Source organism: Fukomys damarensis, unplaced genomic scaffold (assembly GCF_012274545.1).
Source record: "Fukomys damarensis isolate Sample0158 unplaced genomic scaffold, DMR_v1.0_HiC HiC_scaffold_14, whole genome shotgun sequence".
NCBI lineage: Eukaryota > Metazoa > Chordata > Mammalia > Rodentia > Bathyergidae > Fukomys > Fukomys damarensis.
Genome location: NW_022900926.1, coordinates 71,226,633 through 71,241,004, shown reverse-complemented (window position 1 = coordinate 71,241,004; position 14,372 = coordinate 71,226,633). Strand labels below are relative to the sequence as shown.

The following is a 14,372-nucleotide window of genomic DNA, read 5'->3' as shown; positions in this document are numbered from 1 at the left end:
TATGATAAACATACTTCAGATTCTTTTTTTTTTTTTTTTTAGCATAAGCCTCTGCACCAAGGCTGTAATTCCCCAGGATACGTCCTTAAGCCAACCAGAAACAGACATTCTTTTCTCCTTTAATGCATCAGAAGATAATTTATGATAATTTATGAACCTAGGTAATTGGAAATGGAAATGCAGTATGGAATACAAGGGCAAGGCGCCTGGGGCCTTCTACGTGTACACTGATGAGGGTAAGAAAAGTTTCCACTACCCGCAAATCCTACACTCTGTCCTGCAACACAACCTACTCCTGAGATTTCAGAAAGTGCAAAGGCCACAATGCCTTCTTTTTACATTCTTGAGGGTTATAGTATGTTAACAGACCTTTTTTGTATATATTACATCAGTTCTAATTTGAATCCTAAAGACTAGAAAGTTCTTTGAGAAAGAATTTGATTCGTTCTTTTGCCTTTGGGAAAAATTTAAGTCATTTCAGACTTTCTTCCCTTTAGAGAGTTGATGGGTTTCTCCTAGACTATGTGACAGCGTGACAGTGTGGGGTGGCTAGAAAGTCTGGGTGACTCAAGCTGCAGCACAAACGCTGCTCTCCTGGTGTGTACTGAAGACAGGATGACACTATGGCACTGGCTGAACGGTGTGAATTTATTCACCATTACTGCTTGTCCTACCTTATTTGTCACCTGTGTGTTCTGAGGTCCAACATTTACCTGCCCCAGAGCTGGTTACATTTGAATTCTTGGCAAGTGGGAGTGAAGAAATTTTACAGTCTATGTAAAAGAAATCACTAGTATTTCTTTGATTGGTTGATAATAGGAAGATACTACTTGGAAGTTATCTTTTCATTTTGGCTTATTCTAGTATCTGATTTACATAGTTTTCTGATTCATTTGCTTATAGTACAATCCTGCCAGACCTTTGATGTTTTTTTAAAGTGGCCATGAATCAGCTTCCAGTGTTGTCTTAACACACAGTCTGGAATACACAAATGTCTACCCAAAAGCTCCTTCCTTAAACCCAAGAAAAGATACTAGATCTAATAATCATATGGCACTTTAATTTCCTTTCTTTTCTTTCTTTTTTGGTGCCAGGGATCAAACTGGGGCCCTTGCACTTGTGAGGCAGGCGGAGGAACCACTGAGCCAAATCCCTGGCCCTCTTTTGGGTTGCAATTTATTTTTTGTTTGTTTTTTTGGTACCGGGGATTGAACTTGGGATCTTGCACTTGCAAAGCAGGCGGCAGAACCACTGAGCTAAATCTCCGGCCCTCCTGGCCCTCTTTTTTGTTTTTTTTTTTTTTGAGACTGGATCTTGTTATGTGGTTCATGCTGGTTTCAAACTTGCAATAATCCTCCTGCCTCAGCCTCCTCAATGCTGGTATTACAGGTGTGTGCCACCACATCTGGCTAATAAATCTTATGACAATTTCAGTACGTAACAAATTGGTTGTAGCTAATGAAAACCACAAAGTTCTGTGAAGTACACCAAATGTATTTGCCATTCCTTGGCACAGGGCACAGGCTGTGTGGCCCTGTTCTCTTATGCCCAGAAGGTGGCATCCTTCTCCTACATTCTGACAAACTCAAACAGTGTAACAAGAAATGAAGGGGCTACTGCAGCTGCTGAACTAAACACAGAGTTTGTTCATGTACAGGATATTGTCCTTGCTCACGGGCCACAGGACTGATGTAGAATACAGTGTAGGAAGGAGCTCTGAAGAGTTAGCAAACCCTGGGGAGGAGTCGCACAGCACAGGCCAGGGTTGGGAAGTGGTCCTCTCTCTCCGCTGTGGCAGCCACGTTGTGCCCAGTGAATACCACTGAAAGAAATGCTCTGACCCAAGATTTTGGTGGCCTTAACCCTGGACAAAGGAAGTTGGTTACAGCTGTACTGGTAGGAAACACGAAGGTTTGCTCAGCCTTTTTGTGGGACAACACGAATTTTTTAACCTTTTCTAACTTTTCCTCAAAAATTCTGTTTTCCCAATTTTATGCTATTTGTTTTTTCTGGGGATTTTGAAAACTATCTTAGAATAAGGAGCCCCTGTGCCACAAAGTTAATACAAATGAAGACCTGGGTCACTGATTCTTACCCAGTTTGAACTTTAGGGTGGTCATGTTATAAAATGGGTATTTTGTCTGTCTGCAGTATAAGGCTGTACCAGACATAATGCAATGGAGTTATACTGTATACTGCTGTTCACTTTCTGAATGCTGCACTTATTTTCACATATCTGGGGGTCCTACTTGCATTTTAAATTTTTTGTCTCCATCCAGCCTACAGTTACATTGCTTAATTTATGTTCCCTAAATGTAGTATTCTGCCTCTGTGCCTTCTACCTTCTCAAGTTACTTGTGATTACTAATCCCACTGTGGATGTTTGTAAGTGTGTTAAGCCATATAGAGCTTACCAGAACTTAGAGGTACACTTCTCCCAAATGTAGTTACCAAAATTCCTGATAAATGTTTGGGCTTCACTTTCCATTGTTGAAGTGTTTTAAAAACCAGACTACAGCTATTTCTTTACCCTAATCTCTTAATTTTTAAGGACAGCCTTGGCCTAGAGCCCTGATTAAAGAACCGCATCAAATTTCACCATAAGGTCAACATTGAGCCTAACCACTGAACTGATTTAGTTTTTGTTCAGTTCAGTTTGTTGGGGAACCATGCACAGAATACAGTGGTACCTCAGGCTCAGGTCACGAACTTAATAGTACATTCAATTTTCAAAAGTTAAGATTTTTCCTTAAAGAAAGGCATGTGACACCTGGTCATGATAGTGGACACCTGTTATCTTAGCTACTCTGGGGACGGAGTCAGGAGGATCTCAAGTTTAAAGTCAGCCCAGTATTTTATTAACAAGCTCCTGTCGCAAAAAGGGCTAGGATGGAAAGTGGGAGAGCACTATCCACGAGTGAATGCATCCCTAAGTTCCACCCCTAGCACCACAGAAAAAGCACATTACAATAAAAGAAGTGATCCTTACCTTTGATATCTAAAACTAAGTTTGGCTTCAATTTGCTGTAGATCCTGCCATCTGACTTCATGCACCAGAACTGACTGTCGACATTTTGGTCAAGGGCCAGGCCTAGTTTAGAGCCCGAGGTGACTAGGCTGCCCACGATGGTCAGGCAGCAGTCTTCTGCTATCTGCTTAGTGGAAAAAGCAAAGTGCCTTAGAGAAGAATATGTACTTAAGTCTCACAGTAGTTAATGATTTTTAAGTTATCTTAGCTTCTTTTCATGGCTTCATTTATTCCACGAGGCATTTATTTCAGCTTTAAGACAGTATCACTAGCACCAAACAAGTATTTTTGCTCATTCAGATAACACGAGTGCTGAAAAGTTCTCAATTCTTGTCCATTATAAGACTTCTGCCCTTTGCAAGATTCTCTGTATTACTATTATGAAAACTGCCCACCTATACTTTCCCCTATCAGATGTGACCGTGATGTGTGGGTGCAGCTTAACCTCCCCCCCCCACAGCCTGACCCCTGGGCTGTGACGGCAGTTCTCAAACTGGCAGGGCATCTACCACTGTAAAACTTGAAAATGCATTTACTAGCTTCTTTTGTCTTTCCTTCTGAGAAATGTCCCAATTTTTTAAAGAAGGCATGCTATCCAGGTCACTAGAGGGTCATTTAGTGCAGAGCTTTTTAGAGTCCTCTAATGTACAGAGTCCACCAAAAAAATGTGTACAGACTTCCAGGGAAGAAAAATAGTATGTTGTTTTTTCAACAGATGCTGTTACCCTCATATGGGGGATCCTAGAGGGTGTTGTATATTGCAAAAAACTCACTACACTGTTGGCTCTTAGAGAAGAAGTTGAAAATCAGGTGCAGCAGTCTCAGTGACCAAGGTTACCCAAGCAGCAGTTTGCCTTACTAATGACTGAAAGCTAATGGCCACCACTTTGAGCACCTTTTGAAATTGCAGAGGCCAAAGGTAACTTGTATTAATCTCATGTTTCAATACATTTTTTAATTAAAATGTTTATGCAACTGTTTCTTTTTCATGAAGTGTGTATACAATATTTGGCAGACTCTGTATAAATACTACATGGCAATCATATGCCAATAACACGATGTCTTATTTATTGATTTATTTATTTATTTTTGGTTTTTTGAGACAGGGTCTTACTATGTAGTTGAGACTGCTCTGGAACTCACTATGAAGCCCAGGCTGGTCTTGAACTCACAGTGATCCTCCTGCCTCAGCCTCCCTAGTGCTGGGATTACAGGCATGCGCCACCACGCCTGGCTTACACAATGTTATTTTTAAAAAACATACTAAAAGTATACTATTCTGGGCCAGGGATTGAGCTCAGTGGCACCGGGCCTGCCTCCCAAGCGCAAGGTCCTGCGTTAGATCCCTGGTACCAAAAAATAAAAAAGTATACTATTACTATTCTGCCAGGCATGGTAGTGCCTATTTAGAATCCTACACTCAGGAGGCTAAAGCAGGAGGATTATAAGTTTAGCGTGGGCAACACTGTGAGTGCAAGTAAGACATTTCAAAAAAGAAAACTATTCTGGGCTGCGGGTGCTTGCCTAGACTGCTCAAAGGCCCTGGGTTTTATGCCTAATACTGCAAAAACTTGAAACTATTTTGATTTTTCCATTTTTCCTCATCGGCCTACTGAATTCAGGTTGTCAAATAACACCACTGCAGTGTTGTGAGAAGTGAGTTCTGAAGGCACCATTCTCTTCACACTGCAGTATTGCACCTGCCTCTTTTGTCACGCTCTTTCTTCCGTGTACATCGGGACAGCACCCTTGTTTACACAGGTGAATTTCCCTCAAGCACACCAGCCCCAGGCCCAAGTGTGGTCTTTCTCATGAGGCTGCTGCAGTCTTCTACTGACTCATGGAGCACCACATTTTTAAAATATCAGGCACAAAAAGTGAAGCCCATAAAGCCTAAGAAAACAGACACCTACAATAGAAGCGTGAGCTTCTCTCATAAAATCCAACTACGGTCAGCTTTTAAATGTCTGTCCTGGCAGGGGTGATGTGATAGAGCAGTGGGCCATTTTCTATATACAGCATGAGCCCATAGGAAGTGGGCCGTGGGGGGTTCCCTCGGATGCCTCCTCACTCATTCTGTTATAAAAATCAAGAGTAGACACAAATATTCTATCTTGGTTCACTGCTGCATTCACATGTGCACACACACACACACACACACTCTCTCTCTCTCTCTTTAAATTCCTAAGACTGGTTCTGAACAGGGCTCCAGGAATTGTGAAATAGCATCTATTTAAGGAAAACTCAGAAGCATGGTAAGGTATCAGAGACCCGATCTAACCTCAAAACCTCACCCTGCATTTGATGTATCCTTCTTGATAAATCCAAATCTGGTCGTCAGCACCAACATCTTCCATGACCTGTATTCTAAGGAGCTTCAGATCCTCTAAGTTTCCATTGGTTGACATAAACAACCCTGTTGCTTTGTTTCGAAGTCTGAAATAAATTTGTTTCTAGAAGACAAAAGCCCCAGCAAGTCATAAACGAGGTTTGCTGTTAGAAGCACCGAACAGCATGGGTATTTGGAAGCATCCAAACTAAGGTATGGGTCAGGAAAGTGCAATACCCATGAGACTATCAGGTTTTAATCTTTTCTCAATTATAAGAGTTTGACAAAATTTTATAGTGTCTGGGACAGAGCCAGGGATTCACCTCAGTGGTTCTGCCACCTGCCTTGCATGCTCAAGGTCCAGAGTTCGATCCCTGGTTTAAAAAAAAACTTATCTGGGACAGAGAACCTGCCTGGGGACAGCTCAGAGCTTGTGCCACGCAATGTTTGAAGTTGGGTTTGATGGCATTTCTAGAACAGCCACTCTTGGTGCCACAGACTAGGCCCAAACATTGTACTGAAGGAAGGGAGCCAATTTCAAACTTTAAATTGAGATTTTAAAAATTATATTGCATTGGGCCAGGGATTTAGCTCAGTAGCACTGCACCTGCTTTGCAAGTGCAAGGTCCTGAGTTTGATCCCTGGTGCCAAAAAACAAAGTTGTATTGCATTTACAAAAAAAAAAAACAAAACAAAAACAAAAAAAACTTCACAGAAAATCTGTTTACAGCATGAAGAAAAACATACCTGAACAAAAGGTCGAAGAGAACCTATTTGTTTACAGCCAGTGAATTCATACCAGTTAGGTACTTCTGCTGGTGACAGTAGGAACTGCCGGCCTCTATAATTGCCATATTCATAAGTAATCCATCTGAAAAAAAATAAGATAACTATAAGAGGTGGCAATTCCATTTGACAATGACCTTAACAAGGACATTTTTAGGGTACTTCTGATTTCTGGACTGAACCTTATACTTTAAATAATGGGTGGAACTTTTCTAGAACACTTAGCCATTTCTTGACAAGTAGCAAAATTACAGTAATAAGATATTTATGCTAAAAAGATCCATTCTTAAGGGCCCTCCCCCAGCTGACACATTACATCAAGGAAGTGTGTTCTCCACTTCTAAACCTGCAACTCTTAAGATGTTATCATTTTAGCTGTCTTAGTATCCATAATCCTATTAGCTTAATATTTCTTAAATATATTTTAACAATGGTCCCCTCCAACATTTGATGCATTACAGGGGACCATACCTGTTTTATGAAAAAGTACTTTCATAAAAATATTTTATATTGGTGGTACTTATTTTTACATCCTATTCAATATGGATATTCTTGGAAGTTTTCAGTCTTTCCACGTTGACTCTTAATCACTTGCACAGCATCTTTCAGTCACTCAGTCAGCTCCAAAATGAAAAGAGCTGGTCTCATAAGGGACAAGACAATCCAGGTCCTCCTTTCTTACTTGCTAAAAGAGTGCTCAATAAATTTGCTGTGCGGGGCCAATGTGTGCAGAGCATTCCTCTAGGAAATGTGAGCAGTATTAACAGCAAAGCCTTACCTTAAGGAGATGAATGAAAGATGCTTCCCACATGGCTTTCCCCACTGAGGAAAGTGCTATGAAGGTGTATCCTTAACCCTCACAGAGAATGAGGCTTTACATGTCAGTTAACACAGGACAGAAACATCTGACAGAACTTTACAGTCAGGTAGAGAGGAACAAGTATTGTCTGATCTCACACATTAAATCTAACAAAGGTGAACTCCAAGAAGTCAAGTAGAAAGGTGGTTACCAGAGGCCATAGGAAAGTAAATGGGGTGATGTTGGTCAGTGGCTATGAAGTTAGTCACATAGGAGGACTAAATTCTGTCCCCTTCTGTAGTAAGGCCACTACAGTGAATAATGTATATTTCAAAATAGCTAAAAGAAAGGATTTTAAAAATTGAGTTACCATGAAGAAATAAGAAATACTTGAAACAATGGATATGTTAATTACCCTGAATCGATCATTTCATATTGTAAATGTGGGTCAAGACATTACATTGTACCCCATAAATATATAAAATTATATGTCAATTAAAACTTTTTAAAAGCTTAATTTTTAAGATTATGGATTATGTTTTGCCTTGTGTGGTAGCAGGCAACTGGAGTTTCAACTTTTTCTGTTTTGTTTTGTTTTTGGAGACAGGGTCTCACTATGTAGTTCAGGCTGGCCTTGAACTCACTATGTAGCCCAGGCTGGTCTCGAACTCGCAGCGATCCTCCTGCCTCAGGCTCTTCAGTGCTGGGACTATAGGTGTGTGCCCCCACACCTGACTACTCCCAGCTTTCTACACAGGCTGAAGCAGGAGGATGACGTGAGCCAAGAGTTCAAGGCAGCCTGGGCAACAGAGCAATACCTTGTCTCAAAAAAATATTTTATGCTCCCTGCCTTGCAAGCACAAGGTCCTGAGTTTGATCCCTGGTACCCCCCTCCAAAAAAAAAAAAAAATTTAGCTAGGCCCATTGGCACAAGCCTATAATCTCAGCACTAGGGAGATTGAGGCAGGAGGATTGCCATGAGTTTGAGGCCAGCCTGGACTACATAGTGAGTTCAAGGTCAACTTGAACTACAAAGTGAGACCCTGTCTCAAAAGGCCCCCCCCCCGGCAAAAATGATGCTGGATCACTTACATGCCACCAATAACCCGAACAGAGCGTATTTGTGTGTTGAATCCCAGGGATTGGAGATTAACTGTTTCTGCATTAAGTTCAATCTTTTTTCCTTTGAAGTTTTCTCTCTCAAAAAGAATAATTGTTGGTTCAGAAAATTCCTGCATAGGAGCAAAAATAATGCATTATTTAATCTGTTAATAATTCAGAGCTTAAGTGAAAATAATCTAGTTACATGGACCAAGCATAAGGCCTGCAGATGTGGCTTGTTTGTAAAATCCCTTTCTCAGGAAGTCTGTTTACATGTTCTAAAGCTAAAGAGTGGAAGAATGGAGGTGCAGGAAGTTTTTCATTGCCTATAGAGGCACGTTAAAGTTGATCATGTTATAAAGCAGGGGGAAGAATATTCCAGGCCAGCAGAATGTATGTCTGTGTGAAATTCAGCACTTTCAGTGGAATTTATTTTTGGCTTAGATTTCTTGGTGAGACAAGGAGGGGCTGTAAAGTCATGGATATACATGGCAAGGTCCAAAGGCTGTGGTGGCCTGGTGTCTACAGTGACCTACAGGTACACTGGAACTGCCTGATCGAGGAGCGTGAACTCTGCATTTTCCTGTTTTAACTGCCAATGAGACAAAATTCTGTATATTCGTGCTCCCGCACCTTGCAGGAGCCACTGTCAGAGGAGAAAAAAATAAAGAACCAGGGTAGACGCTCCATGTTCAAACTGTCAATCATTTTAAAGACCAGAGCACACAAGTCCACTGATTTTCAGGAAAATGAAAAGTCAGTTTATGCTTGTTTTCAAATTCAGACCCATCTGACCCTAGACTCCTAAAATCATAAATGATATAGCAAAAATGCATATGGGCATCACAAGTATTTCCCTACGTGGCAAAGGAATGGCATTTCATGGCTTCATTCGTGGCTGTGCCCTGACATGTAGGGAAGACTGTCCAGCGGTAAGCAGAGCACATTACAAGGACTTTGGTTATATAAGCACAAGGAGGCAGCCAGATAACCTGCAGTGGTGTTACTACTCTGTACATGTACTGCACTGTGCCCTGAGATGGCATGCCAGAAATGTGTTCAACACTCAAGTTGAGTATCAAAAATCAAACAATTCTGAAGTCTTAAATTATAATGAAAAATGGGCAGGGCTGGGGATGTAACTTAGTGGTACAGCACTTGCATAGCACGCACAAGTCTCCTGGTTCAATCCCCAGTACCACACACAGTCTTAATATGGGTAAAATCTCCATTTCTTGATGATAACATTAAAAGGCCATTATCTCTAAGTATCTACATGAGTATACATGTTCATTTCTGATTGAGGGGTGGATTTGGAGATTTCAAATATATCTTGTAGATAGCTAAAAGCTATCGAAATTCTTATTACTTGTAAGCTAATGAACCTTACCACATCATTCCATATTTTACTGCCACTATTTTTTTCTTCTGGTACTGGGGACCAAACTCAGGACCCTGGGCTTGCCAGACAGGTGCAGAACCACTGAGCTACATCCCCGGCCCTTCAGTGCCACTATTTTTCATGTCTCAATAGAATTTTATTATTTAAACAGGCAGGGATAAAATAAAGCCAACTCACTTGTTCCTCTTACCTATAAGACTAAAAATCAACTATGTTTCAAGCTTTTTATAGCAGGCATGATGGTGCACACCTGTAAATCTAGCACTCTGGAGGCGGAGGCAGGAGGATTGCTATGAGTTCAAGACCAGCGTGAACTACACAGCAAGACCATCTCAAAAAACAAACAAAGCCTTTTATAAGATCAGCTTCCCAAAACAATTTAAAATTTCTAAAACCGCATACACACTTGGACTTAAATATCTAAACATTATCTTCAATTTTATTGCATTAAATGTTGCTTTGACTGCATTAAGATGAAAGTTTCCTGTCCAAAAGGCAGTACTATAACCTAGACTGGTACATAGGGGATAACCTGGGAAAAGTCACCTGATTACAAATCTCTAAAACAAAGGCTAAAGAACTACAAGGAATTTCAGCAAATCTGTAACAACAAAAGACACAGGAAACTGACTTAAGAGTTGGGCAAAGAATATAAATTGGCAATTCACCAGAGAACCCAAATGACAGGTACTCAAGATACCTACCTCCCTAAAGTGAGGTTACAAATCAGCCCAACAAGGATAGTATACTTTCTACCCATCCCCTCAAACTGATCAAACCAGAAAGAATACAGAATCGTGGCCACAATATGAGAACCAGGAATCCACCTGATCCTCAAGCAGCAGTCTAAAATGGGGTCTGACAGCGCAGCCCTCCAGCCCTCGATAGCTGAGAGACTCCCACACAACCCCACAGAGATATGCACAGGAGGATTAAGTGGCTGAGGGCTGCGGAAGACTTGTACAGTTAGAGCCAATAAACTACGTACACATATAGCAAAACTCCTTCACATGTTTATTTGTTAAATATAGTGTGTGTAGCATAATGTTTATATAAGTTAAAAGCCTAAATATAGATTTTTAAAATGTACATTTTATAAGAATATTTAAGCTGTAACCCAAAAACACAGGTGCTCATGCATGGGAGAGGAATGAAAGAAAACACAGATCAGGTATTATTTGGAGAGAAAAAGGAAAGGGGCCTTTTTAACTAACCCTTCATGACTACAGGCCATGACAAACTTAATGCTGGTGCCTGAAGTCTGAGAGGACAGCAAACAGCACAGTTCATCTGTGATACATCTAAATAGGGACCAGAAGTTACCAGACAGAGCTTTACATCTGTCTTTTCCCCCTGCCTCCAACTTTAATCCTTAAGTTTGGGCTGCTGGTTTCCTTGCTCTATAAGCCAGCTACAGGAATCTCATATTTCTGTAACACTATATTCACAATGGCATACTTACAACATCTATAAACCGAAGAGATTTGAATGTCGCTCCAGGCAAGCATCCCATTGCAGACAGACAAGGATACTGACCTTCTTCCAACACATACTGGTTACCAGAAAAATTTTCTCCATCATATGCAACCCAGCTACAATAGGAAAAACCACATATACAGTATGCAATTTCAGTATTCCTATTCAAGAAGTTTGACTTTAAGTGAAATTCTTATTTTATAGCAGTAAAATAAATGCAAGGCTTGTGGCTAACTGTTCATTCTTCAAAAATATCAATATATTTACTGCATCTTATCTTGTGACTGATATTCAAATCATTTAATAAACTTTCCTGTCCATGGAATGACTGTTTACTTTCCCACCTCCCATTCTGCCTGTTCTTCTGGGTGCCGTGATGCTCCCGCCAATGTAGCTTCAGGCCCTCAAGTCCTCCTTTTGACAAAGAATCCTTCAGCCCCCGCACACTAGTCAGTCAGCAAGGTCTATTTCACCCCACTCCTCTTTATCCTCATTTCTAATACCTCTGCGCTGTGCCAGGAGGCAGGGTACCATATGACTTAGGCAATCACTTGGCCTCTCAGGGCCTCAGCATTATGAAGATGGCGACTTGCCAGGCTAAATAAAAGTTTGTGGGTGATGGTCTTTTTTTCCTTAAATTTAGTAAGTGCTCACTGAGGACTAAGTGCTCATGAGGTATTTTTCTGTTGTTAGAGATGCAACAGAGAACAAGTACTCACAGTCTTCGAGTTTATACTCTAGTGAACTGATGCAAACAAGCAGCAAAAAATGTACATGTGTGGCAGTAATAAATGAAGCAGACTGGGAGATAAATGGGAACTGGATCAGAGAAGAGATATATGCTAAGGAACTGTGAAACTCTGCTGTAGTCTGTGCATGTGAACACAAAGCCAGTCGTCAATCTGCAGTGCTAGTACAGTTTAGACCAGAAGGAGCTACATGTTTAAAGACACACCATTAGGCTGAACCTCATTACTTTTTGGACAGACTGCTCCAAGGGACTCCTACATTTCACTGACCTTATCCTCTCCCCTTTCTAAAGAAGCTTTTGTAAAGCTATTGCTTTTAGCATGGCACTTTGAGCCTGATGATTTTCTGTCTTGTGTTTCCATCACAACTCACAAATGCTCAGGGAGTCTCACAGCCTGATTCCATGCCTGTAACCCACATTGGCTTTGCTCCGTGAACTACTTGCTGATGAGGGAATTCTTTCACCCATGAGCTGGCTTTGCCACTGCACTTTTTTTCCTACCTGCCTCCTAAAACTCTGCAAGACTTGGTAGAAAATGAATCATCAATTTGACTTGTTGTCTCTTCAAAATGTTGACTTTGACCTTGAAACCGTGGTTCTGAAAACAAGTGAATCTTTGCAAAAGTAAAAAGAAACATAAAATTATTTCCCTAAACACATCAATACATTCAGCTTTTGCAATGAGAAACCAAACATGATCTGCTAACTCTTGTTACAGTAAGCTGGTGTGGATTTTATACATATTATAATTTTCTACTTCTACACGAAGGAAAATTAGAAATATGTTGACTCTACCATTCATGACTGTTTCATTCAGAGACATCAAAGGATGATCCAAGAACAGAGGCAACTTTCCATAGAACACCCTGTTGTTAAGCTGTGAGGCACGTAAAGCTTTATTGTGGCCCAAAGTAATTGTTCATCAGTTTTAACATTAACAATAAACCATATTTTGGAAATGTAGTATAGTTTCCCTCCCTCTCAATGGAAGATTCTTGCTGACTTATTAAAATCATACATATGCCAATAAAAGAGGCCACAGTGCTATTTGTGTCTCTATAATTATGGTTGTCTGAACATTTCCATTAAAAAGTCGAAGTAATAGATGTAATACTGCAGTTGATTTGAGCCTCAGCAATGAAAGGGCTTGATTGAACCATATAAAATATTTGTCTAATGCAGACCCAGCAAACATGGAAATTCATTTGTATTTATCACAATAACTATAAGTTTGGGCTACTATCTTTTTGATTGGTATCAATTTATTCAATGTAATGATAAAATTCAGCTTCACATAAGAAAGAATACTTGATAAGAAATATCTAAGTATGGGTCGGTGCTAATAAGCATTAAAGTTAATTTAAATCTTATTTCAGCCAGGTGTGGTAGCGCTGACCTGTAATCCCAGCACCCAGGAGGCTGAGACAGGAGGATTGCCATAAGTTCAAGGCCAGCCTGTTCTACATAGTGAGTTCAAAGCCAGCTTGAACTATGCAAGCAAGACCCTGTATCAAACAACACACCCCATCTCCCCAAAATCATAACTATATGTGCAAAGCCCTGGGTTTAATTCCTAGCACACGCGCGCATGCGCGCGCGCACACACACACACACACACACACACACACACACACACACACAACCAAAACCAAAAAAACTGTTTCAGGTGTAAAAATGGGTATGAATAACAGGAGTCTCAAATGCTTAACATTTTTTAATTAGTTTCACCTTTTGAATGGAAAGCCCCTAATTATAGAAAATAGAGTAATTTTAAAGTTACCTGATTTTGTCTCCTGGGGCCAGCAAAAGCATCCTATAAAATTTTAAAAGAAAGAAAGAAAAAAATAGAGCAGACATGTTGAAAAAGGTTTTTCTTCCAGACTATTAGTAATTACTGCTTAAGTAACCTCAGAATATTTTCTGTACCAATTAATATTACACGAACCAGAAGCACAATTAAAGAAATCCAAAATTCAGTTAAATATTCTCATACAAAAATATAACTCCTTACCAAACATATAGGTTGAACAGAAGAGATCTTACAATTTTTGCCTCCCCAGTCCTCAAAAGTGGTGTAAAAGCCTTTATCGAGAACATACTGTTCTCCTGTGAAGTCAGGATTTTCATAGGCCACCCACCTAAAGGAACAAAAGCACTGGTTACCATTCATATTGTACATATAAACTCACTCATCTGGATAAACATGTATCATACAGAAATTTTCATTTGTTTTCCTCATCAGTAATTTTAATATCTGTTTTTCCTTAATCTTTGGAGAATGGATTTGTGTAAATGTCAGCTCAAAATAGTAGGTGAAGCCAGGTGCAGTGGGACACACCTATAGTTCCAGCTACTTGGGAGGCTAAGGTGGGAGGATCATGTGAGCCCACGAGTTCAAGACCAGCTTGGGCAACATAGAGAAACCTCGTTTCAAAAAACAAGAAAAGGGCAAAAAAGTATCTCTATATGAATATTATTTTGGTGTTCTTATCAAAACCCTATTCCTTGAGGAAGCTCCAATGAAGATATTTCTCTGTATTTTGTTTTTTCTAATTCTATTCCAAAGTAACAAACTGGACTTTCAAGAACCTAGTTCTTTTAATAAGCAAAAATTCTTTTTATCAATTTAAAAATATTTTTGCATAAAAATCTTAACAAGAAGCAGTTTCTCTGTTATATAACAATGCTGAAAAAATGTTA

The 14,372-nt window shown here is 40.1% G+C and overlaps 1 protein-coding gene across 1 annotated transcript in view; it reads right to left on the bottom strand.

Annotated features, from left to right (window-relative positions):
• Crybg1 (crystallin beta-gamma domain containing 1) overlaps positions 1 to 14,372 on the bottom strand; it is a 115,929-nt gene that overhangs the window by 1,742 nt on the left and 99,815 nt on the right. Inside the window, exons 13-20 of the mRNA XM_033763423.1 lie at positions 13,684 to 13,810; positions 13,453 to 13,485; positions 12,174 to 12,286; positions 10,908 to 11,037; positions 8,035 to 8,174; positions 6,105 to 6,228; positions 5,323 to 5,481; positions 2,990 to 3,152 (exon numbers count right to left, since the gene is read on the bottom strand). Of these exons, the coding sequence (XP_033619314.1) occupies positions 2,990 to 3,152; positions 5,323 to 5,481; positions 6,105 to 6,228; positions 8,035 to 8,174; positions 10,908 to 11,037; positions 12,174 to 12,286; positions 13,453 to 13,485; positions 13,684 to 13,810 (989 nt within the window). The remainder of the gene's footprint in view (positions 1 to 2,989; positions 3,153 to 5,322; positions 5,482 to 6,104; positions 6,229 to 8,034; positions 8,175 to 10,907; positions 11,038 to 12,173; positions 12,287 to 13,452; positions 13,486 to 13,683; positions 13,811 to 14,372) is intronic.